Source organism: Cuculus canorus, chromosome 6, assembly GCF_017976375.1.
Source record: "Cuculus canorus isolate bCucCan1 chromosome 6, bCucCan1.pri, whole genome shotgun sequence".
Classification (NCBI taxonomy): Eukaryota; Metazoa; Chordata; class Aves; order Cuculiformes; family Cuculidae; genus Cuculus; species Cuculus canorus.
Window position 1 is genome coordinate 18,910,412 of NC_071406.1, and position 25,877 is coordinate 18,936,288.

Below are 25,877 nucleotides of genomic sequence, written 5' to 3' on the forward strand. Positions count from 1 at the left end.
TCTTTCATTATATTTAAATTTTTGATTGCAAGTTAAAAATGTCTCTGTTTTTTTACTTCTTTATTATTTATAGGCAAAGCTGGCTACATCTCTTGTCTTTTTGACAAGTGGTTTCTATTCACTCTTCTTTTGTAACTTTGCCTATGTCTTATCATTTGAGTTGATATTCTAAGAAGCGTAGATTGGCTTTTACTGAGGTTTGGATAATTTCAACTTAATAGGCCTCAGAACAAAGGTATGAGAAAGTACACTATTGACTGTTTCTAAGGCATGCTAAAATCTGGCTGTCTTTACTTGGAAAAGTGATAGCATCCCCCTCCCTTTCTGCCTTCCCAAAGCTGGGACAAGGAATTTGATAAGATGGCTTTTGTGGGAGGATGTGCTTTTTGCTGTTTCTGTGAAAAAGAAATCTGCTCAAATCTGGCCAAATTATAAGCCTTTAAAAAAATGCAGTTTGCACATGCTCAGTAGGAAATCCCGAAACTTGAAATTCCTGGAGACTGTGTGAATATAGCATGGCTCATTTGTGTAGGGAGAAATGGTGCACCACCGTCATCACTATGCCATAGTGCTTGTGATTCACAATTGAGTCACATCTACTTTGAAGCCTGGCTTTCTCTAACTTTAAGGGTTCTTAATTTGAAATCTCAGCAGTACTATTTTAAAGTAACTGTTTTCTTTGTGTTTAACGTATTATGCAGTTATGAGCAGGTTGTTTCCTTGGGTGTGACTATACGGAATGTCATTCAATGGAATCCAATATCTCAGCACATCTGCAATAGAAACACCTAAGGACGACAGAGATGTATTGAAACGGAAAGGAACTTAAAAAGTACAATTAGCCAAATAATTAAACTTCACTTAAATAATATGATTCTTATCCTTACTCTGGTGGCTCAACCACAGAGAAGATCAGTCCTTTACTACTGTGGGACAAGTATAGACAAGCTACAATCATGTTTGTAGCTGTGGTAGACTTTTTCTGTGCTCCTGAACGTCTGCATAGTTTTTGCCTTTAGCATAACAAGCCAGATTCTTAGGATATTCAAGATCTCCTAGGCAGTGTGTGAATGTCAGCATAGATGATCTCTCAGCTCATTTTGATTCAAGCTTTTAAAATTTCTCTTTCAGCTTTTTGACAGGATAAAACTATTCTGGATGCCTGCAAAGCATCAGCCAGATTTTATTTATCTGAGGCATGTTCCTCTTAGAAAGGTCCATCTCTTCACCATAATTCAGCTGAGTTGTCTTGTGCTTCTGTGGATTATAAAGGTTTCAAGAGCAGCTATTGTCTTTCCGATGATGGTATGAAATATTATTTTTATTTCCTTTAAAAATCCCTTTTCTTTTCACTTGTGGATAATTATTACTGAAAAAAAAAGAAAAAATAATTGTGGGCAGATAATTACACTATTGCTTTAATTCAGTTTTCAAGGACAATTAATGCTGTGTTAAGTAAGGAAAAATTCTTCATATAATCTCTAGTTTGAGTCTGTGTTGCACTCTATTTATATGTGGAGATAGCCCAACTGTGTATTGTTTTATGGAAAATGTGATGTTTTTATTGGAGGAGTAGCATTTAATCATTTTACAGAAAGAACTTTTACTCATTAAGGAAGATTGTTTATTGCACTGAGGAACTTTACTGATGGTTCTTTGTCTTGCTGGAAATAAAAGAAATCTATTCTGCTGCTTAAGTGATATCTCTTAGCAAATATTTTCACAAATTGAAAATAAAAGTTATCTACTGACCTCCATGATTGTTAAGTGTTTCAAGCCATACTTCGCCTGAACAAACCATCCGAATTAAAGGATAGAATTGTAGCTGTAAACTGTGGTCACTTTTGAAAGTATTCCTCTACAAGCATATTTGTCAGTTTTACTTGCTTAATTTCCTAATTATTTGAATTAATATCTTTACAGGTCCTAGCATTGGTATTTGTCCGAAAACTCATGGATTTCTTTTTTACTAAGCGGGAGCTCAGTTGGTTAGACGATTTGATGCCTGAGAGCAAGAAAAAGAAACTGGAAGATGCTGAAAAAGAGGTAGGTCACGGTTTGAGTTTGTAATTCTGTAAATGAGGCATATTCCATGCAAAATGCAGGCTTGTTAATGGTATCCGAAGTGTAATGTCATCATATTTTATGTAAGTCCTTTTAAGGTTACAAATCCAATATGCTTAGGTAGGCATGTCTATTAGATGTAGATTCTTATGCTGCCGTCCCGTCATATACCAGTGTCTGCAGTGCTCCTGGGGTTTGCTCCTGAGACCCGCTCAGATCATGTGCAGGAATGAACCCGTCTGTAGGAAAGCCCTCAGATGCCTGAGGTACTTTGCTGTGTTGGGACTGGTCTCATTCCAGCTGGAGATGCTGAAGAGAGCACTGCAGAATTTAAGGGCTGTGGCACGTCCCAGCTACATCTGAGCCATGCACAGGTTACACACCCTCACGCTGCACCCCCTCTGCTCAGCACTGTTGTTACCCTGTACATATGCTTCTTACGCTCTGGGCCAGCATTTTCCTTCTGCTGCTGCAGAAATCATTTACTTGCTCTTTCTAATCAAAGGCTTAGTGACATTACTTACCCTTATTGACTGTTTCAGATCTGGACTCCTCATCTCCTTTCAAAGAATATGCATTTCAGATAATTTCTTACAAACTTGATATAGGACAGATTCGTACATATTTCCACTCAGAATGTTCCTCTGTTTTGACAGTGGAACACTGATCTTTCTGATTGTAGCTTTCTAACCAGTTTTGCATCTATTTGATAGTATTTTCATCTAGCTGCTGCTTCACTAATTGCTTGCTTGAGTATAATATAAAACTATGGGAATATAACGTAAGGGATGGATGTCTTTGTCCTTTGTTCCTGGTATCAGCCACCTTATCAATGTTAGCTGTTAGGGGACCTCAGTACTGGGCCCAAATAAATAAGGGAAAAGTCTCAATGGAGAAATACTAACTGCAGGAGCACTAGATAAAATACATAGGTACCACATTATTTTATATTGGAGGTGTGTGTTCTGTATCAGCATTTTTGAATAGTAGGATGGTGTGAGGCTGTGGTGGCAGTGGGAGGTGAAGGTGCAGATGATGCCACGTGGTCTTTTGAGGTTGTGGTCACTTCTAGGCAGGAGTGCTCTGGAGACAGTTGTGTGTGTGACCGTTAAGATGCCCCAAAGACCACTGCAAGAGCCTGGGACCCGTGAAAAATAACCTTTTGATGGTACAAGGGTACAAGAATGCAAAATGGATAAATCAGCAATTTATCCTTAGGGATGCCCTGAGATGTGATCTGAGAACAATGAAATGGTTTGTGTAAGGATTCCCATCGGTAAGTCTATTTGCAGAAATAGGACATGAGCTAATAATTTGAACGTGTAATCATGAAAAATAGATTTCTCTGCCTAGGGTTGTTCTGTGACCTTTGACAACTCACTGCCTAATCTGTAACCTGGAGAACTATAAATTTGCTATCTTTGACATATTCAACATACTTTTATGCAAAAGTTTTGGGGAAAAAAGTTTTATCTAGGTAATAAATATCATGATGATTATTTACTATTTAGTATGTGTCTATAAAACTACCAGGCTGAACTGAAAATACGTGAGTCATTGTTTTCCCCATTGAATCGAAGCAAAGCAGGGTTGCTTCATCACAGTATCTGTTGTCATCACAATTCGGAGTAACCAGAAGTAACCAAGGTAGCTCTCTTCTTGTGGGTCTGGTTACTGGAAAGAATTCCTTATTATCCTTATGTTTTGGTTATATGTCACTTTCCTTCCCATGCTTGATAGGATGGCATCAGAAAACAAAACTGGGAGAATCTACTGGTGTTACTTTATTTCATTCACTGTCTATTTTGAGAGGTTATTTTTACATATTTTGGCATTTCTAAATACTTTGAGCTATTATTAAAACTGTTTAACTGTCAAAAACTTATGAAGCTGTGAAGCCTAGAAATGACAAAATTAACTAGTATTAAAACTTCTGACATGTAGCCTAAGGAATTAATTGGAGAGTTGCTATCACACGACTTTTAAAAATAGAAGTATTCTACCCACAAGAATATTCAGAAATATAGTTGACAAGATCTGAAACTTATTTGATTGGATCCTAATTTCATCACTTAAGTTGTTTTTATATTTTTAGGCTATGTTTTTCCAGGGCTTTGTACATTTATAGTGGATTTTGTACATGCCTTCTCCTCACAGACCTCGTTTGGAAGCCACTTCGATGTTAATCAATTAAGTCTTTCTAAGACAGGAATGAATAAAGTGACTTCTCCCATTTGAGGAAAAAAAATGTTGTGATTTTAAAAATAATTTTAACAGTAATATATATAATATAGGAAAAAGACATTTCAGTGCAGAAAGAACTTAAATTCTACTGTTTTGGAAAATTATGCTGGCTCTTCCAGCCAATAGCAATTGTGTGATATGTGTGTGATGCACGTCCCAGAAAACAGCAAGCTCTCTTTCTGGGAGAGCCAGCTCACACTTTCAAACAGGCACTAGGACAAACTGCTCCAAAGCCATCTAATAAAGGGAAGAAAGATGTGGAGGTCTCTGGGTGTCTGTTACTCTCGTACGCATACAGTGCAGCGTTGCAGGACAGGCTTTTGTGGTTACATTCATGCGAAAGTATGTTAACCTCCTGGCTGTGGTTTTCCTGATGTAACGGGTGTGTGCCTTGAGTATCCTCCTATGGAGCCTTGAGTTGATGTCTGAAAGCCAGAGACTTCTTTTCCCTTGTTCTTGCAGGCAGGACATGATGCTCGAGGGGTGTTGTTTTGTTCTTCCCTCCCCCGATACAGATTTAAAAAATTTGTGATTATTTAAATTATATTATAGATTTGTAATTACTGTATTGTAAAGATTTTTAGTAGATATGTCTCCTAGTTCACTTCCTGTTACTCATAGAAGTTTTTTCCCTATTCAAGTGAAAACTAATATTGGTGTCTTGTTTCACTGCCTTTCACTGCAATAAAGCTTTATTGCTATTAAAATTGTGTGTGCAAACTTAAATTTTACTTTCCTAATTTTTGCACGTTAACGTTGCAGTGCATATATCCTGGTGTACATGATACTTAAAAGTTCACTGTGCAGTTGCTCACTCAGTGTTACTGATTTTTCTCCTTCTTGATTGTTACAAAACTATCTCCTCTATTTGGCATTGAAAAATAACATCAAGTGAAGATACATGAAGTGAAGAGGGGTTTAAATGTCAAATATTTAAATTAAAAGAGTTGAAAAGTATCTTACTTTAAGAACTTAGGAATACTTGCTATTAAAGTAAAGGGAAGGGAGGATTAAAGTACATAAATTTCACTTTTCACAACATTATATCCTATCTCATGTCTAAATTACTTCCTTCTAGGAAGAGCAAAGTATGTTAGCAATGGAAGAGGAAGGGACTGTTCAGTTACCACTAGAAGGACATTACAGGTAAAACATACCTTTCCTCTTTTAGGTGAGTTGCAATTACAGAAATGAAATAAACATGCCACAATATTCTTAATGCTTACTGAATGTCGGGATGATGTTTCTGTGGTAGTACAGTTAGGTGAACTGAACCATATACAGCAGCATTTAACAAGCTCAGCCCTTTTCTAGTTATTCCACATGATCTCACAGTCCCCAGGAAAAGAACACGCTGTTCAAGTTTTCGCTTGGGTTGTTCATAATGAACCTTGGCTTCTGACCTGCGTGGTGTGAAAGGAAGACGTAGCACAGGTCAAACCCCTCACCCTGATGCTGGCAAGCAGTCAGAAAAGGTTTTGAACACACCCCAGAAGAACTAGGTTCTTACGGTATTACATTTTAGAACTATTCTAATTATGATCCTATCTGTGTGAGATAGTAAGTGAATCAAATGCCATCCAGGGTAGATAAGGGATAATGCAGGATTGGCACAATGTAAATAATACATGTAGTCAGCCCATAAAAACTTACTCTCATTAACAGTTTTCAGAAAGAAAGGTTTTAATGGAGAATTGAAATATCTGGTAATAGTAATCTCTGTTAATGTGAGTTCATAGGAACACGGTCCCATAGTAGCCTCCTGTCATTTTTTAACAGGAGTTACTCCAATATCTCATAAGGCAAATAACTGTGTCTCTGAAAAAAACCCCAGCCTATTTCTTACTTTTCACCCATCACACTTCTAATGGTCTTATTTTTTACTCTTTTGTCCATATTTTTTCTTTCTGTTTTATATTAGCAATACTTACTTGATTTACCTGGAAGTGTGATCTGTATTTATTTACAGTGTGTTTACTCGGGTAGCATTGACAGGATAATATCTTGACTTCTGTTCTAAAAGGGTCACAGTTCTACAACTAAAAGAAAGAATCAAGACATTGGTTGATAAAGCGGGTCCTCAAAACACTGTGAAAACATGTTAACTGAAGGCTACTGAATATTATGCCATATGTAGACAATGAAGTCAGGAATAATGTACAGGCAGGCCCTTAACATATTTAAGACCATATTATTCATAAGTGTATAAATACATATTTGGAGCAATCCAGGTAAAACCAAGGTTATAATGGCTACCAAGCGTTACTTAAAGCTACCATATTTAATTGGGGCATTTGTATTAGATCTCTTAATTCTTTGACTTTTCACGGTTTTTGATTGCTTTTAAAAGCACGTGAAATTTCAGAGCATAAGTACTTCGAGAACTATTAAGAGTTCTTTGGATTCTTGTTTAATCCACCTGTGTCACTGGCATGCTGTGAGATTTTGGGCAATATTTAATTCCATAGTTCCTCATTTTTTTCTGTCCATTAGTTGAAAGTGACACAATATATTTTTTTGACGTTACTGTGATTAATTGCTGTTAGAGGAGGAAAAACCCTAAAAAAGTGCAAAGATGTTTTAAGAGAGTATTTTAATAATTGTTGTGGATCTTTGAAGTTTAGTATAATTTCTTAATTTATATTGCACTTCTTTATTGTCATCACTATTAGTTTTCAAAGGTTTTTGTAGAGTTAATAAGTAACAAAGACAGACTGCTTATTGTTTTATTGTGTATTTACTTTTGTTCTTGCCTAGAGATGACCCATCTGTGATAAACATTTCTGATGAAATGGCAAAAACTGCTGTGTGGAAGACATTGTTGGTAACCTCAGAGAATGCAAAAGATAAGGAGTCAAGCTTTCCTTCTAAAAGGTTTTAATTTTTTTTTAATGTGTTATACTTTCCATATTGGTGCCAAACCAGTATTAGACTATTTTGCTAGGGATTAGCAAGATTTGTAGCATCTTGCAGTTTTATTTCTTGAGATTTCCTTTTATTTATGTCCAGTCACAATGTTCTGAGCTCAAAACATAAAGTCACTATTTAAAAAAAAAAAAAAATCCCAAATATTCGCATGCTACTTAGTTATGCTACAGTGGAAAATGAAGTTGAGCATGCCTGATGCTTGTGTAATGAGCCACCAACCTACACCTGGAGATTGCACAACAGCTGTTGTGTTTGTTCTGCTTGCTTTTGTTCTCTCCTCTTGAAAATGAAGTGGTCATCACTACCCTGGAAATATCTGTATGAAGAACACAGTACTCTGAATGCAATCTACTAATATTTGAGAGAAAATAATTTTAAGATTGCATCACTTCATTTTTATGCTTTCTTCACTTGTACTCAAAACAGTTAAATACTTTTAAATTTTAGTCCAGACAAATGTAAAATGAAGCAATGATGGTTTATGTGTGCTACAGAGTTATTATGGGAATAAGAAAATATTAAATACAAGCACAGTGTGATTGTAAAACAAATTTTCCTGTTTCCATAAATTTTAAATGTAACTATTCTCTACTTAATTGTTTCATATCGCATTTTTGTCATAAGCTCCCCTTCCTAATCACTAGAAGCTGATTCCCCGAAGGTAAGACCCTGTTGCCCAGTCTTTTCCTTGAGTGTGTCTTCCAATTCAAACTGGTGTCATGTAGGAACCCAAATGATTTGACTTTTTGTAGTTTTTGGGGAGACAGAATGAAAAGAAATTTCAAATAGGAATGTGAAATGTCTTCACTGAAGTCCTTAATATTACAATTTGAAAATTATTGTGTATTAAAAAATAGAACCTTGTAGACGTAGTATATTTAAATGTTAAATTGAATTTATTCCTGGATTTTTTTTCATTATTTCTTTGACTTTTTTAAAATATAAAATTACATTGTGCCCATTTATAAATAGAATTTTCCGAACAAGCTCCATGTTTGAAACAGCTAGTCACTGTTTTATGGTGAAAAGATGCAGTAGGAGAAAAAAATTTTGTAGTGAAATACAATTTTAAATTTTGTCACCCCAAAATGGCATGCTGCCTCTCAGTGTTGTTCCTTTCCCTAAACAGCATAAACAAGATGAACAGTTGATGACCAGAAAATCATCTCAGACAGCCATGGAGCAGCCCACTTTTATGATCATTTAACACTATTTAACTGACAGTCAAAATAGCAGTGCAGTTTTGATTTGCCTTCCACGCTACACACGGACTGAAAAGGCTCACGTCACGGTGAAATCAGTGCAGTGCAGGGGAGAAGGATGTACGTTAGGGTTTCTTACCTTATATGCCTCAGCTGTTCAGGCTGTGAAAGCCCAGAGAAAGGGAAGCTGATTTGTTGCACTCTCAGCCACTGGCTATGCAACAGTTGTAATTTTTCTGGTGGATGTTGCTTTCTTTGATGGTATGATAGATTATGTAAACATGTACTGCTTTTATCTGAAAATTTCAAAGGTCTTTTGAGCAAAGAGCATCCATGTAGACCGTTGCTCAGATAACAATGGGAAAAAATTATTTGGCCTTTCCACTGCAGGAAAAGAAAAACTCATTTTTTAAATGAATTCATTTTCAGCCTTTTCTTGTATCTTTGCTCATGAAAACAAAGACTGAAGTGAATAGGAACTAAGGGATGACAGGTTTTATGGTTTTAGGTATGAGTGTCCTGGTGTAAAGGAACAATCTTTTAAAGTATCTGAAATCCTGCTTTTTCGTGTACTGTAGCTTATCTCAGAGTCTCAGACAGAAGTAGATTCAAAGAACTTTAAAACTGGAAGACTCGCTTTCTGATAAGCAAAACTATAGACAACGTTAACCTTAAGTCATGTTAGAGACAACGCTAAAGAAACATATTCCTAAATGCAGGTATCATAACATGAAGATGTAATTCAATCCTAGGTAAGTACTGAGGAAAAAGAAAGCTTGGAATGGTAGCAGTCATAGGAATAATGATGAAAATCACCAGTAGTACACTACATGGTTCTCTTCAGCGAAGGGTATCTTACTGTAGGGGGGAAAAACCCATTATTTTGAAATTCATTTTACTGATGCCTTTTGATGCTCAACTAGAGAGTAGTTAGTACTCTTTTTCCTGTTGTCAGGTCTACTTTCTTATTCTTGTATCTCAAAATATTATCAAATGGGGATAATTATGATACTGTACTATGATTTCACGTAATGCTTTCACATAAAGCACTGATCAATTAACAACGTAGGGTGACTTCTGGAACACATAAAATCTTGAAGTTCTTTGTGCTCATTAAGTACTGAGTTGACTCGGCCAATAATAAACTAAGACTATCTCCAGAGATTTTAAGCAGGCAGGGTTTATATAAACTAGTTCTCAGCCTGACGCATGGATAGTAACTGTCACAAATGCTGCCCTGCCCCTTGCTCTGTGAAGTAGTCCAGTGCGTGACAGGCCTTACATCACAGACTCATAACATTATTTAAGTGTCTAAAGAGGGGCCTTACAAATTAGATTTAGTCAACTGTTGCCTAAACGTAGAGGCACCTGGACTTTACAGTTTTCCAGCCTTAATTTTTCTTTATTAAAATTTCTAGGGACCTAAAGGTCTGCTTTTGGGCTTGTCTTGGTAGAATTCAACTATCTGAAACATAATCCTCTTTGGTACATGTAATTAACTATTCTTCTGTCTTTGCTTATAACATTAAGCCCTTCAAACAGAAATTTCCAAACATGCTGAAGATCTGACCGTATATAGAAGGTAGTCCTAGCCGGTCTCTTAAATTATTGGAGAAAAAGGCAACCATCACTTTGTAGGTGGTATGAATTCCCTTCTCTGTCTGAATATATGAAAATCCTGCATCCCAAACCTTCCTTTTCAGGCTTGTTCGACTTGTCCCTTGGTAGGGAGGAAAAGAGGTCCATGTCCCTTCCAGATCCACCAGTTATGTGTTTTACTGGTAAAAGACTGGATTTGTCCTTTCTTTTCCCAATTTTCTCAAGGCATTAAAGCTCGCTTCTGCAGGGGCTGCTTAGACGTGAATCCTAAATGGAAGGCAGACTTTCCTGATACCACAAAGGCACCTAAACCATGGAAATACTATAGACCTTAAGGCACATAACATATCCTTAGTGTTTGCTTTTACTAAGCACAGGTAACTCTGCCTGCTGTACTTCAAATTCACCACCCCAGAATTTGTTTGCATACCCTTTGTGTGCAGAAAGTGTAACATACCCAATCCTATCACTGTTCTCCAGAAGGTGACAGATTTGGCAGTTGAAGTGGCAGAAGTTGGTATTCTTTAGCTATTTCCATTAACACCTCTGGAAGCTTACATAGGCATATAAGTCAGCTTTGGCTGAACTGAATTGTATCCTTAAAGCAATTTTTATGTGAAGAAAAATGTCAGATTGTAAAATTGTGCATGAATCACCTTAAAAATTTGAGAATTGATCTTGGTTTCTTTGAGCCTTGTGTAACTCAGCCTATTTCTCATTCATTCTAGTTAAGGAATTATTCCCATGAAACCTGGTAGGTTATGTGCTTGATACAGGTTTGTTCTCAGAATCATCTCTTTTTTAGATACTCTGCCACTCTTTTTTGAAGGCTTGATTTGCCCATGTTGTGGAAACCTCTTTGCATTTTCATGGCGTGACTGAAACTCATTGCAAGAACATGACTTTTTATTTATTTACGCTGTTGTAAATTAGGACTCTTCTTCATGAAAATAATCATCTGCTTCACACATATATTGTTTTCTGTAGGCAAATCAACAGTCTTTTAAGTGGAAAAATGCTGAATCCAAATTTGAACTCTGCCTCAGAGTTGTCAGTGATATGGCTTTTGTATGATCTTTCAGGCATTTTTTTTGAAGTTATTTCCTTATCATGTTCACATGGGGAAGTACGTGTTAAGCTCCAAATATTGCCACTCCTCACCCCCTCAGCCTTCTCCAGCTCTGCTCAATCAAGACTCTAAGCCAAATACTACAGCTGGAAATTGGCTTGCACTGCTTTAATTCATAAACATTCCTTCTAAATGTACATTGAGCAATAGAACACATTTTAAAGACAAGAAATACTTACTGTGACCTCTTGTTTGTGCCATTTAAGAAAATGCTGCTCTTGTCTGAGAACTGTACCATTATTTAATCAATTAAGTTGTATTTGCCAAAACAAAAGAAAAATGTGGCCATCTTTGCTTGCATGCTGGCTGACTTGTCTGTCTGTACATCTTAAGTTCTCTATCTGCCTCATCACTAGACTGCTGGCTGATGTCTTCTGCACCATTCAGCACAGAAACTTTCACTCATTTCCCAGTTTGTGCTATGCAGCATGGAAAAATAATTAAAATGTCAGTACAGATTTTCAGGTAGATCGTTAATTGTTATCATGTATGATGGTGCTGCTATAACTTCCTTTTCCTTCTTTTCCTAGTGCTGAAATCAGAAAAGAGAAGAAAGCCGACTCAGGGAAAGGTGTTGACCGGGAGACTTGTCTATGACTTGTTCTTCAATTAATTTTTTTACAAACGAATGAAAGGAATGCCACAACCACTAAGTATAAATCATTTGACCTTGTTAACTTTTGTCTTTCATCTCCAACTAGCACAGGTAATGTAGTGCAATATATGTCTCATTTCACCTTGTCTAAGTGTCTCCTTTGTCTAGTACCTGTGTTAAAGTCTGCAGTAGCCAATGCAAAAAAAATTTCATGTTCTTTGCTGATATTGGCCATTTATCAGTATGCATATCATAAATTTAACAAGCAAAGTTTCTTTCAAATTCAACTTTCCTGTTAATAGGTTTGTACTGTATTTTGCTACTTTTTCTGTGTGAGAATTGAATAGTTCGTCTTGAATGAAGATTAAAACACTTGTTCCATTTTTTATTTTTAAATCACCTAACTGGAGTAAATGATTTCAGGAGACCCAAACCGACAAGCAAACATTAAAGAAGTTTCTAAAGTAACAAATTATCTGACCCTGTGAACAAACCAGCAAGGATAATCCTTTCCTCCTCAAGCTGTCCTTTTGAAGTCATGGGTTACTCTTGCAATGAGGATTGCAGGGTCAGATTCTGTATTTGTGAAGTTTTCCTTGATTTAATACAGTATTAAATATTCAGATTTGTATGTAACTGGAACATAGTCATATATATATATATATATAAAAGATATATATTAAAAATATGTATTAAAACATTCTCTCATGTTAGTTGACAAACAATACCACATCCTTTGATGTGAAACATGGGTACGGTATTTCTTAAAATGCAATCTGTGATTACAGTATCTTATCTTGTATTGTATGAATGTTGCTGTGGTAGGCCAAACAACTGCATTATGTCATTAATCAATCAATTATTTTATAATAGGGACAATTTTGTACATACAAAGTATACCCCACATGCAGTTGTATAATCTGCCCAATGACTTTTCTCTTCACTGCCTAAAATACAGCCACATAAAAGGCATATTGTCCCTTCTCTACTAACAGTAAACCTCTTCATTTCAGAGATTGTGTATAATACTTAAATGTGTATCGTGCTGTTAGTTTTGTTACAGCTCTTCTATATTCCATCAAGTACATATTGATTAAAAGGTAAAAACAATATTACAAAGTAAAATGTGGCTTTAATGCCATTACAAAGACAGTTTTCATAATGGATTTTGTTACTGCCTGATTCTCTAAGCTGTTCTTATGTGTAAAACAAGGACTGCAAGATTAAGTATTGAATTAATAGAGATATGGAGCAAAAGTTTTACTGCATAATCTGGATATCACTGATTTTTAATTTTTTTTAAGATAAATTTTTAAATTATTAAATGAAAGCTAACTCTCATTATTGCACTATTACTTTGAATCCTACAAATAAGAATTAAGTCTTGTAATCTGTCTAAGAACTCATCTACAGAACTCTCAACATTCCCTAGCTTTCCAAAATACGATCATCTTTCCGTGGACCTCATGTGAATAACTTTCCATATTTAAAGTATTCCTTCTAATGTTTTTCTGTGTGTGAGTGTGTATGTTTTACTACTTTAGCCATAAATGATAACTGCATTTTGCTGCAAACTAATAGGGTCACTGTTCTAAATTTTTTCTTGACATTATTAAAGCCCATTAAAGGCCATTTATATGAAGGAAAAAAAAATAATCTAATGGACACAAAGAAGGATTTATATTTAATTTAATGTTTGTATTTGTAAATTTAGGAAAAAAATGCTGATGCACTAAGGTTAAATGCTTCGTTTTGTGTACTTGATGATAAATTGTAAGATTCCAGTTGTTTTAAGGTTAGTATAGAAGCTCAATACTGGTTTGTCCCGAAAGCAGCCTGGTGGTGTTTTAATACGTTGCTGACTTTGTTACAGATAATGTATACAATCAAAATGTATTAGTTTCACTTGGCCAACTCTTAGAATATTAAGAAATCGGTGTATTCAATGGCATTCTGTATTTCTGTTCAGTATTTCAGAGTGGTTTTATTTTAAAACAGTCACTCTGGTTTTGTGTGAATTTAAATGCTATTCCAATGTTAATCTTAACATTCTGAAATCACACACAGTATAAAGCAAATGTAGTGCTATATTTACTTCTAATTTCATAATTCTGGTCAAAATTGCTCAATTTCTTGGATGTAATTTATTACAAAAGTTTATGTGTACATGTGAATAGATTATTGTGTTTTTCACAATTAAGAAATGTTATGTGAAAATAAATATTTATCCTAACTGATTTTCAATTTTATTTTTATACTGCAACACCCAGAACAAGTACGCGATATGGTACAGTTTTTTAAATGCCTACTGGACACTTGAATTTGCTTCACAAATTAATGAATTGTAGCGCCCCATCCTGCTTCATTTCCAAGTGGAATCTCACTGAAACACGCAATGCTATCAGTGCTCATTTGTTGTGTATAGATGTTGGTGGTGTGCTCGGTGTGACTCTAACAGCGAGTGCGCTATCAGGGATGGCACATAACTGACACCTGTTCAAGGAACAGAATGGGAATTTACTGCTCACGCACTGGTTCCTCTTGCTCCTGGGAGAGAGGAAGTAGACCAGGCAGCAGCTGCTGAGTCTTTTTTACAGATCAGTAGGTAAGGGCATACAATTTTAAATTCCTCAGTGTTACAATATTAAAAGTGTCTAGTAGTTGAACAGCGACTTAGCTTCTGCTATTCTCAGGACCCTAAATTTCTGCTACTGAAAAACTTGTAGGCCTTAAAGTCTAGTACTCCTGCCAAAATCCAACACTTAAAAGTACTGACTCCATCTTATGAAATTCCTTTGAGCTTCTTCACCAAGTTTTAAACCAAAGACTAGAAGCCTTCCAGCCAGAGAACTCGGAAGAGTCACACCTCAGGCTTCAGCCTCTTCTGTTAGGATTTTACGCAACATGGTACAACAAACTGGTCTCCATTTCATGTGGAAAAAAATAAAGAGAAATAAAGGAAATCGTCAAGTGCCTAACTAACTCTAGCATATGGCACTTCTTCAGGTGCAACTGGTTCCTAGTGCTGTCTTTCTACAGTAATGAAATGAGCTGTCTTTCTTCTGTGGCCTCAGTTTTATGTACTTACATGCTTTATTAGCAGCATATCTTAGAAGTTGCTTTCCAGATAAAGAAATACAAGATAATTGGCATTGTACTTTGTTAAGCCTCACAGATAAGACAGTTAAAACAGGATTGTGTACTGAGCACACAGAAGAGTTCCCAGTGAGACGCCAGCATCAGTAAGGTAGGTCAGATACACAGAACTGCATATTTACTCAATGAAAGGCTTACCCAGATCATGTAATTTTTAGTTTTATTTAAAAGTCTTTTTTTTTAAATGCTTCTCTGAATACACTAAGGGAATACTTGCAGTTCTTTAATGTGAGCCTAGTTAATGCAGGCTTTGGATTATAGAAATACTGTTGTCTGTGACAGTGTGAGTCATAACATTTAAAAAGAACCCGACTGTTTGCCCCTTGCATATACAAGCAATTCAGAAGTTAATAATGATAATCTTTTTTATAACCTTTATAATGATTTATGTTTCTTTCCTTTGAGTCAAAAGAATCAGAGACGTGGAGACTATAACTTCTTGCAGACAACTGACAGCTTATATCCTATAAACTTTAACAGTGGTGCCAGTCTACATTAAAACCACTAATAAATTGAGCCTGAAATTATATTTGTAATACCCATCTCCAGTTTGTTTATCCAAAACACCCTTATTCTGTGAGTCAAGGATTTTTTGTTTGTAAAACCAAAACCCTATTTTCTACCTCTGGCCCCATTCTTTCTCTCATTTAAGGACAAGCTGCACAAGCTGTCTTGACGTTCTCCCCCCATGCTTTACCTGTCTGTATGAGTACTTTGACATTCACACCTAGTGTCAGTAATAATCCACAATAAATACATAGTCTCATGCTGGCGTATAATAAGAATCTAAGTGTTAGATAATCGTCACGCTCCATTAAACGATACCATTAAACAAAACCAGAAACTTCACTGTAAGCCTCTCTCAAAATTAATGGTCTGTCGTAAAATTCTAGGAGTTAGTTTCTTGAGCAACATTGGCAATGATATGGACTACACCTCTTTTCATAAATTCATGTCTTTATTATTTTAAAGAAGCACAGTTTGTAGTACAAGTGAGTTGCATCTTTTCTGTCTATGTGAAATTAAGACTAATCTTCAAATGGAGAAGCAAACCTAGAGCACTGAAGATAAAGCAGAAGTTCACTGATAGGCTGCAAGAAAACGCAGGTTTGCTAAATAGCATGTTCACATGAGAGTTACAGTCCAGCCCTTGCTTTAAATGACTGCTAGTTTGCATTGTAGTGCAGTGTTCTATGATTGAGTGATAGGAATACATCCTATTCATCAGTAAATACAAAACTTCTAAAAAAATATATGAATTTTCTGTCCCATAAAGAAACAGTGGTGGGCTGCTAGAGTTCAAGTGAGATCTTACCCATGCAGATTCCCACAGTAGCAGCCTTTTGACTATAAAGTAAGCAAAAATCACAGCATTATGATAGGAAACAAAGAAATTCAGTGTCATCAGTCTGTGTAGGTATTGTTCAAAAATCTTTGGTAAATGCCCATTATGTACTTTCCTTGCAAGACTTCTACAATTGCAATCCAAGAGATTGCACAGAAAATACTAATGCAAGGACATGCAGTAAACAAAGTGTTTCACTCTGCATAGAAAATATTAACAGTGCAGTATTCCTGATAATGTCTCTAATAATTGATTAGGCATTAGGTAATTTCTGTAAAAATCTATTTAAAGTTGTATCAGTATTTTCACAGAAAATTATCACAGGATTAATTTCAAATTTTGTTGCAAGCATTATTATTTTTGTTCCTCAACTGATTTCCACATTGGTTCTTCTATGACATTGCCATCATTCATTACCCTAATGTAGAAACTGGACTGAACTATCAAAAGGTACTGATTCAAGCAAGTACCACGCTTTCTAGAAGCCTGCAACATACTGGTGATGTTAAGACCTGATTAAACACAAATCAATAAAAATGCAATACTGCTTAACAACAGAAACAGTTACAAAGATTAGCATTTCATTGTGTACACAGGTATCCCAAGGGCTGACCCTTATCTCATCTTGATTCGTAAAAGTTTATACTGGCTCAGGATACATAGCTAGAGAGTTTTCTGGAGATTATCATCACTAACCCACAAAATGCTGGTGCTAGGGCAGTGAGAAACACTGCTTTATGAAATGGCTCATATGGGTATAAATATGCTTATGTGCTTGCCCAGTGATGGCATGGTCTTTGTCAGTGTACCACTGTGGGGAAGAAAAATACAGAGACCGTTAGTTTTAGCTCCATCTAACTGATGTAAATCAAACATCACAGACATAAAAATATGTGCAGCCATTTAAAATTGTCCCAGAATGAGGTTAATTTAGCATGGAGGCAAAGAAGGGATGGTGGCAGGAAGCTACAACAGTACTTTTGTCCCTGCTTAGTGTGTGGCATATGCCATCAATCATGCCAAAAGTACAAACTGAATACGTGGCTTGTCCACCTGAAGGGTAGATACAGCTCCTCAGTTTAGTGGTTCCTGATTTCTGCACCCTGTAAGCTCTGCAAGTTTGTGTGAAGGACAACCATGCATGGGTATACCTGGCTTCCTTCTGTACTTCAAAATTTTCAGCACTGCTCCCCAAGAGTTGGGGGAAAGAAGGAAAGAAAGGAAGAGCTTGCACCTTAGTGTGAGTGTTTCAATGTACAGCATAAGAAGGGACAAATAACAACTTCTTTACAAGTTCAATAAAAAACCACCAAAAGTGATGGACAGATTATCTTGGACTTGGCTGAAGTTAACCTCTCCTTATGTCCTATTGGTAAGACACTGGACTAATTCATTGGACTTTGGGTATCTGCAAAGATTGGGGCTGGCTTGCCTGTTTGTCTGAGAACACTAAAAACCCAAAAGATTAGATAAACAGAGTCAAATACGAGGAAGAGTTGCTTTATATTTTCTTTTGTACAGAAGATAGATGGCTATATTATGTTAAAATTTCAGTTGCTGAACGTGAAATGCAAGTACGTGAACTTTTTCATTTAAAATGGCAGTTGGTTTATACCTAACAACAGGGAGCTTTTGCTATTATTCTTTGTAACACAAACCCATTTGTATGATGATAAAGAAAACAGAACCATACCATTGCCTGAAAATCCACTTCAGCATCAACAAGAGCTTTGGAAATCTGTGCAGCTTGCTGAAAGTGAACATTATCTGAAAAGTGGAAGAAAAAGAGGAAAAAGGTAAACAAAAAATTGCTTCTGTACTGCTCTGGGGGAAAAGCAAAACAACGAACACAGAAGACTCCCCAGCACTGCTGCCTGAAACACAAATTAGTTGCAGAAAGCAGAATTATTTTATTGACGTAAATGTAACAGCCTTGCCCCTTCATGCTTTTGTTTTGTCAGTAGTAGAATTGCGAACCTGTCTGTAATACTAAAATGTCTAATTAACTGCAACTCACCATCTGCTGTTCCATGAATAAGGAGATATTCAACTTCCTTGAATTTTTCAGCTCTGGCCATTACTGTTGAATTCTGAAATTAAAGAAAAGGAAAAAAAAAAGAAAAAAGGGTGCTATTTATTAGAAGATGGTTTGCTACCAAGTGACTTTGATTCTTGTTGACACAATCTGTGGTCTTTCAGATAACAACGATTATTCTCCCGTCCCCGTTCCCCACACTCCCAGGTAAGCACGGCCACAGCTCCACCAGCGCTGGGCTTGCACTCAAACCATTCTGTGCTGGTCAGCAATTACTACCAAGGGTTATGTCTTCAAAGTAACAGGCAATTCCAGAGGGGAAGAGTTTTGCAAGCGCAATACACGTTGAATGCACCGCTAACATGTTGTTAGCCTGCAGCGTACCACTTGCTGTAGGTTTCCTGTGTGACTGCAGACAAGTTAAAAAAAAAATGTTGCCATGGCAACAGTGCACCCTCTGCTAGTGAGCAGCAGCTATTGCAGACTGCATGCATTATCTTCCCTACAGAAGCGTACACTGCAGCTTACCTGCAGGTAAGCCAACAGAGCTTGTATTTCATCAATCCCAAGTACAAACGGCTGACAAGACATTTAGAACAATGCTCTCTTCCAAACAAAATACAAAAATGCCTGAAGGAGAAAACCACCAGACCAAATCTATAATTACAAGGCAAGCTACATCTTTGGGAACTGAAACACAAATAAGGTGATGAAAAAATTATCAGCAACTAAAATTAATCAAGAAAATAAGGCTAATCAAGTGACAACATATTCCCCTAGAACATGCTAACCCACCTGACTTGCTACTGTGATTAGGTACTAAAGCAGGAGGAAAGCAGGGGTTAGAGGTAAAACAGCTAATTTGGGTAAGGAAGGGGAAAAAGATAGTGTTCTGCCCTGACAGCGGGAAGAAAAGGGACAAGAGAGAAGACATTTTAGGCTTGATAAGACAACCAGCATAATGGGGCAAAAATAAATTGAATTAAATTTCCTTCTGTTAGCAACATTATAGGGCTTATCTGCTGAAAATGACTGCATTTTTTTTCTCTAATACAATAACTTAAAAGCTACTATGACAAGGAAAAAAAATAGTAAAAATTAGGGAAAAAAAAAAGTGATGTTTGGGTTTTTCTTTCCCTTCCCTTCCCCACTTTGTATTAAGGCTGTATCCTGGCACGGGGATTTGCATTTAGTACCCCCAAAAAAGCCAAACACATTACATTACTAAGACACAGAAGCATTCTTATTTCTGTATATCTCTTGTACACTCATGACTCTTTAAAGGAAGTATAAATATTAAATTTCTTTTGTCATAGCAGAAAACTGTACCACAACTGTCTCAGAAGTGAAATGAGATCTTTGTAGTCATTCAACCAAATTTAAAAACCGAAGTTCAGTGGATTGGGCGGGGGGGGGAAATCACCTTCCAATCCGTAACCCTGCAATTGCCTTCTTTCGATAGTGAAAAGCTCCAGGGCACCAGAAATCCTGCCTAATGTATGGAAAGCCATGCACACCGGAAGCGTGACACTATCCATTCAAAATGCACTGGTATCATGGATTAAGAACAGAGAGTTACAAGTGTGCCAAAATCTAGAAGGAGGACTTTGATTCAGCGAGGAGCACTGGTACAGCAGTTTTATTATCACTGATATCAGTGATAATAATTAAAAAAAAAAAAAAAGAACCAAGCAGTATCCTTAGAGTGCATCATTTTCCACATGTGCAGAAGGAAGCTGAATCAATCACCTTCACAAGCTTTCTCCCTGCAAACCAGTACTGGTTTAAGGGACAGCAAACCTTCTGAGTGGAAGCCTTACTTGAGCTATAGTGTGAGAACTCAACTTTCCAAAAGCGGTTTTAGTAAAAGCAAGTCACTAGTTTTCCCCTCCGAGGATTAAACAAAATAAAGCTATTTCTAAAACACTTCCGAAACAAGGAACACACAAAAGAGATACTTTAACAGGTTTTTTTAATCACCTATTTCACAAGTCTCACTTGCCATACCGTTGCTCAACATGAGGAGTCCCTTCCCTAAAACGTGCTTTAAGGACACAGTACTTCTGCCAAAAAAAGAAGGTTGCAAGATGGGGAGCAATCTCAAGTCAGGCATAGCTATAGCGCAAAGAAACAGCTACGTCAGCTGCACAAAACTCAAGTGGACAACAAATAAATACAACTTAATTTACTCCTTCCGTTTCATAGTTACACTGCTGGGACAAAGGTTCTGAAAAAGTAACGCGTGCAAGTACAGAGAATTGGGCCCTGCTGAGTGTAACTGGCTTTTCTAAAGATCACACAGCAGTCAACATTTTATCAGCACTCCACAAACAAGTTAGGCTTTGGCTGAAACTGAAGGTCTCTCTCCCTTTAGCATATTCTCAGATAATAGAACAAATGTCAAATCAGTACAAGATGGCATATTTACAAAATTGTACCCTGTTTTGCATAACCTAATGATGCAGCAGTTCTTAAGGACTGAACATTTCAAATCTGCTAGAAAAAGATTGCCAAATCTATGACTGTTTCAAACACTTGCCAAAAGCATATCAAATTCAGAGTGAACTGCAAAATAATCTTCTCACAAGTTGAACAGTCTCTCCGGTATGCTTTACATGGCTACTGTGTCTGACCTCTCGAGCTCTGCTCTGGTATAGTCTCAAGTCTTTTGCATCAGGGACATTTCTTCCCAGGCAGACAGCTTGCCTGCCATTCAGCCTAGGATCTCTACACAATTATATTGAGAGCTCCACCCATGCTTGCTCCTTTCTTTGACAAAGCTTTGATTTTTATAGTTCACAACTACCTTAACTGACACCAATCACACCTGATTAGCTCACTTAGAGGAGTGAGTCATCCCTCAGACACGACTCTTGACAAAGACTATTTAACATCTCAGATTCTCTTCCTTCATAAATATGAAACCTAATGTCACACTAATACAAAGGTAGGGTGTACCCCCCCTACCACAAATGGTTTCTTGAGACTATATATTCAGTCATTAATGATACTCTGCTCATTAGGAAGGCACCTAGCAGCACTGACCCTCTCTAAGCAGATGTGTTCACTGTCTCATTTCTTTAAATTAGGGCACACAGTACAGTTTATGCAACCTTTCACTTTTCAAGCCAGCTTTATAGTGGATGCAACAGGATAGAGAATATATGATGCAACATGCAAACCTGACAATACGAAGTTAACAGTTCAAAAATGCTTTAGCAGCTTCAGCTAGGAGAGCTTTCAGTACATGTTTTGCTGAAAACCATTCAGTTCAGAAAACAGCTCTTATCAGTGATACAGGGCCAGGAAGCTGAGTAGGTGGACTGGGACATCGAAAAAAAGGCCCTGTAAGCCAGGAACGTGCTGGGCTGAAGTCAGTAATAGTCTTCAGAAACAACAAAATCCCACAACCCCTTCTATTGATGCTACATGAAAAGCACCAAACACTTGAGCTGTCCCACCCTTCCAGGTTTATGTGGAAAAGTAAATTCCAAGTAATAAGTTATTTGCAGCTTTTAACAACGCATGAGGACTTAAGCTGCATTTTCCTATGTCTAGAAGCAGCAGTGAAGTGTGACAATCTGATCTGTGCAATTACCCCTCCTCCATCTAGCCACCATTCTCCCCAATTAGTCCTCCGAGTAACACATTTGAAACCTTTAGCTCTTTGGTACTGGCAGTTTCAACGTGGCCATTGCCAGCAATGGATACTATGCCAAGAAAATCCGACTCCTGGCTTGAAAGGATTAAACAGTCCTCTGTTGCCATCTGTGCCGTGAAGCTGGTGAATGACTTTGTGCACCCAGAGCGTTAACGTTCGTTCTGAACGACGACAGTAACTTCTATTTACACTGCTACCTCGCAGACGTCCTACTGTTCCCACTGCCTTAAAGAAACACATTTGGAAAAAGGCAGGCAGGCGGCTGCAGGCTGCTGGTCAGTCCCTAGTTGGCCCAGGCAGCTCACTAGTTAGATGAGGCAGACAGTATCAAGTCTGCCAGTAGTTACTACCATTGTCCACAATTTTGACCAAAACATCTGATACAGTAGTTAACAAAACTAGATTACTGAAGTGGTAAGTCAAAACAGACATTTCAGTCCATATATGTATGCATTTATACATTTTACCATACTTTTAAATCATTGCAACAACACCCACCCTTTTCTCCACTCATGACACTTATTTTTTTAACGCATCAAGACACAGTGTCTAAACTGTCTTCTAGCCTGTTTATCAGTGCAAACACAGAGAATGCCCCATCTCTTTGACATGAATGTTTCCCACAGCACCATGGCTGAACACCTCTGTGAAATGTCCCAACAGCCAGGGCACGAAGTGCCCCTCCAGTCCTTCACGGTTCTCCAATAGCCACTGTATTTCCACCTAGCTGTAAAATTTAACTAAATCTTACAGAAGGCTTGGGCCGCTCCACCCTGTGCCCTGCTACCTGTGACACCAAAAAGCCGCTGAGGCAATAGAAAGCAGTTGGTACAGAAGAGCAAGTCAAACAACTCATCATGCCTTAAGGAGGGCAAACAATCTACAAGTATTTTGCTCCCATCAGAACACCTGGAAATTCCTGCACTTACAGGCAAAGATGAGTCATTGTAAACCAAACTCTCCACACCCTGTTTTCATGGAGATGAGGCTGAAATTCCAGCCTCAGCTCTGCTGGACCTCAGCTGGTCTGCAATTTATTTGCTATGATCACAGTCCAGACAGACTTGCCTACCTGCCAAAGTTCCCTAATATTTTGCTTTCCCTGAAAAAACCTTGCAGATTCCTGAGGTAAGAAAGTTCACAAAATAACCATTTTAAAAAAAATTAGATTTCAGAAAGCGCTGGAGTACATTTGTTTTGGTGGGAATGTTTAAGATAGAGCCCACGAACATATTAAATTTTAAAACAAATTTGTTTCTTGGTGATTAAAATAAAACAGTTTTTACAGCTTGTTTTACAGTCTGCAGAGTAGCCAAATGGAAATGAATGTAAAAAAATCCAAAAAACCCAACACACCAAACAAACAACAGAAAACCCACACCATACAGCAAGGAGCAACTGCCTCATGCAAATCCAAACACATGAAACTTCAGCCTCCAAAAGCACAATGGAACAGCTATAGCTGGATATAAGAAACAAACTTACTTCTTCCCATGGCAGAGGAAGCAAGACTGTATAAAGGAAAACAAGAGTGGTTTAGAAAAGAAAGCACACTTCAAAAAATGAAATAAAGTGATTTCTTTCTTACATTATAGTTGTTCAGATTATCACTTGCTGTAGGAAGGCCCATGTATCGCTCTGTGTATATTGAATCTGTAATTAAAAAAAAAACAAACAAAAAAATGCTACATAATTTTTGGTCTGTCCACCAGAAATTTTACCCACTGATACAAACAGAAGGAATGCATACTGAAAATGAAAAGCAAAAAAGAAGATAAAAACAGATTTTCCACAATGCAGCATGTAGGTAACCATTATTATGCAGAATAATTAATCTTGTTGCCATGGTCACCTGAATGCTGAATATTAATAAAGTACTTTGTGTCAATGTTACCTTATTGTTATTCGTTCAGCAATCCTAAGAAAATTACTGAAAACCTTGCAGCAAATGACTAGCATTTGAAAAAGATCTCGTGCATTTTATCTAAATGTTCATTACTATGAACCTATAAAATGAAAACATAGCAGTAGATTAGGACTCAGCTTGGATCTATGTTATATATAGTAAAAATTAAGCATCTCTGATTTTCCACATAATTCTCAGCATATTACCTGTTTTGCAGACTTGCTGCTTTATTTTAAGACATATAAATCAATGCTCTGTTGCCATATTTTATTGTCCATTTGACCTCTTATCAGGGTTATTGCACTGTTTTATTTATGTTTAATATGCATGACTTCATATCCCTTTCCTTTATCTAATCAAGTAAAAGTGGAATTTTAGGGATCCTAATCTTCATTTAAAAAAATATCTCCTGCCACGCCATAATATTCATATCGAAAACATTATGAAAACATCCCTACGTCCTCAACAGGCTACTGCTAATACCTGGCAGTATGATTTGATCTGCTGAATTAGCCAGAACACATAATATGGTATTATGCAGTCTCTGTGCTACTTGCAGAATGATAAATTATGCTTTATTTAGCAGAGGTTTGTCAGAAAAAGCTTTCCCTTGAATGTTTTTGGACAAACCAAACACATAAAATGTTAAAATGTGGTCCCATTTACCAGTACCTATTATATTTTTAATCATATATATTTTTTTAATCTGGGAGGAGGTCCCCTATAACTGTATTTATAGCCTAATGCAACTACAATCTTATACACTATACAGTTGAAGCACATACAGACTTGTCCACGTGTTTGGATCTTCCTCACATAAAGCTATTCTTAAGTTTAATTAGATTTATAAAATCCAAATTTTAATACTCTAAAAGAAAAAAAAAAGAAGGCAATTCAAATCCTATTCTGTTACTATGAGAGAGTAAATTACAATGCAAGTTTAATGTTAAGCCTCACAGTTTGTTCTTATAAGTAAAGCAGCATTTTGAAGAAGCAAAGTCTTACAGCAGCAATGGATTTCTGACACACAATACTGGTCTCAGAACACATGGCAGCTTTGTAAAGCAAACACAGACACATTACAGTAATACTACAAATATTACAATAATTTAGCCCTCATTAAAGGTTAAAGAGATTACCTGGAATAGTGAATCTGACTTTTTAAAATGAGAAATATAGGCAATTAGTTTAATTCAGAAAGGCAGTACCCATGAGTTCATAAAAACAGACCAAGTGGCATCTCGTAGATAATCAAAGTTCTGCACTATGAATCAACACTTTGCAGCATGTGCACTGCAAGACATATGGGAATCCTTGTAACAAGGAAACCATCACATACCATAATATTGCCAACGCGACACAGGGGCAACCGCTATTCCACACTTGAACACGCCGCTTCCAGAGCCAAGCACCATGGAGGTCACATATCCCCCATAAGACTGAGAAGAAAACATTGCTGTTACTTTAGTCAGAAAGAAAAGGATGGGGCCCATCTGCTAAACGGTTCATCAGACATTTATAGGCTCAGCGTTTTTCATATTAACGAACTCCATTCTGAATGTGGGTCAGCTCTCCCCCAGTCTGCTCAGTGGGGGAAACAGGCATCAAACAGCGCGTGGCAGCTGTGGTGCTGATGAATGAGAACTTGCTGGGGAAAAAGGGCACAAACGCTGCTGAACTGTGACTCAGCTTCAATGACAGTGTTTGGTAGCACTGTAGGCAGCAGCGAAAGACAGGAAACAAGACACTGTTGAACCGCTGTGTTCCTCTCCGTGCTGGTGGAGTGGGTGGAAGAGGAGCTTGGGCCCACAATGTGCCTGATGAGTAGCTGCACCAGGGCATCCAAAAATTTACAGCTCCCTCAGAGCAGGCCTACGGCAGCTCTCTTGCTAACTCTCCTCCAAAGCGTCAAGAGCGAGACTGTGACTGGGGAGTGAAGGATCTGCTGCTGCATCTGTGGGAGGACTGTGCAGCAACACACTCCTTGCTATGCACAGAAAATGCACCCGTAGC

The 25,877-nt window shown here is 37.2% G+C and overlaps 2 protein-coding genes across 12 annotated transcripts in view; one reads left to right on the forward strand and one right to left on the reverse strand.

The window, feature by feature from the left end:
- Nucleotides 1–13,998, forward strand: part of SLC4A10 (solute carrier family 4 member 10) — a 159,270-nt gene extending 145,272 nt beyond the window's left edge. For 6 of the 11 annotated variants that reach the window (XM_054069417.1, XM_054069418.1, XM_054069414.1 and 3 more), the window contains 5 exons: nucleotides 1,132–1,305; nucleotides 1,924–2,046; nucleotides 5,387–5,454; nucleotides 7,066–7,182; nucleotides 11,697–13,998. In XM_054069417.1, coding sequence (XP_053925392.1) covers nucleotides 1,132–1,305; nucleotides 1,924–2,046; nucleotides 5,387–5,454; nucleotides 7,066–7,182; nucleotides 11,697–11,763 — 549 coding nt within the window. In that variant the 3' untranslated portion in view covers nucleotides 11,764–13,998. Of the gene's footprint in view, nucleotides 1–1,131; nucleotides 1,306–1,923; nucleotides 2,047–5,386; nucleotides 5,455–7,065; nucleotides 7,183–7,860; nucleotides 7,898–10,765; nucleotides 10,792–11,696 lie in introns of all 11 variants that reach the window. The other 5 variants (XR_008450310.1, XM_054069419.1, XM_054069415.1 and 2 more) reach the window with 5 other exon arrangements.
- Nucleotides 13,999–14,126: 128 nt separating this feature from the next.
- LOC104054612 (dipeptidyl peptidase 4) overlaps nucleotides 14,127–25,877 on the reverse strand; it is a 46,006-nt gene continuing 34,255 nt past the window's right edge. Inside the window, exons 22-26 of the mRNA XM_054069423.1 lie at nucleotides 25,204–25,303; nucleotides 23,547–23,611; nucleotides 18,280–18,352; nucleotides 17,956–18,029; nucleotides 14,127–17,073 (exon numbers count right to left, since the gene is read on the reverse strand). Of these exons, the coding sequence (XP_053925398.1) occupies nucleotides 16,975–17,073; nucleotides 17,956–18,029; nucleotides 18,280–18,352; nucleotides 23,547–23,611; nucleotides 25,204–25,303 (411 nt within the window). The 3' untranslated portion in view covers nucleotides 14,127–16,974. The remainder of the gene's footprint in view (nucleotides 17,074–17,955; nucleotides 18,030–18,279; nucleotides 18,353–23,546; nucleotides 23,612–25,203; nucleotides 25,304–25,877) is intronic.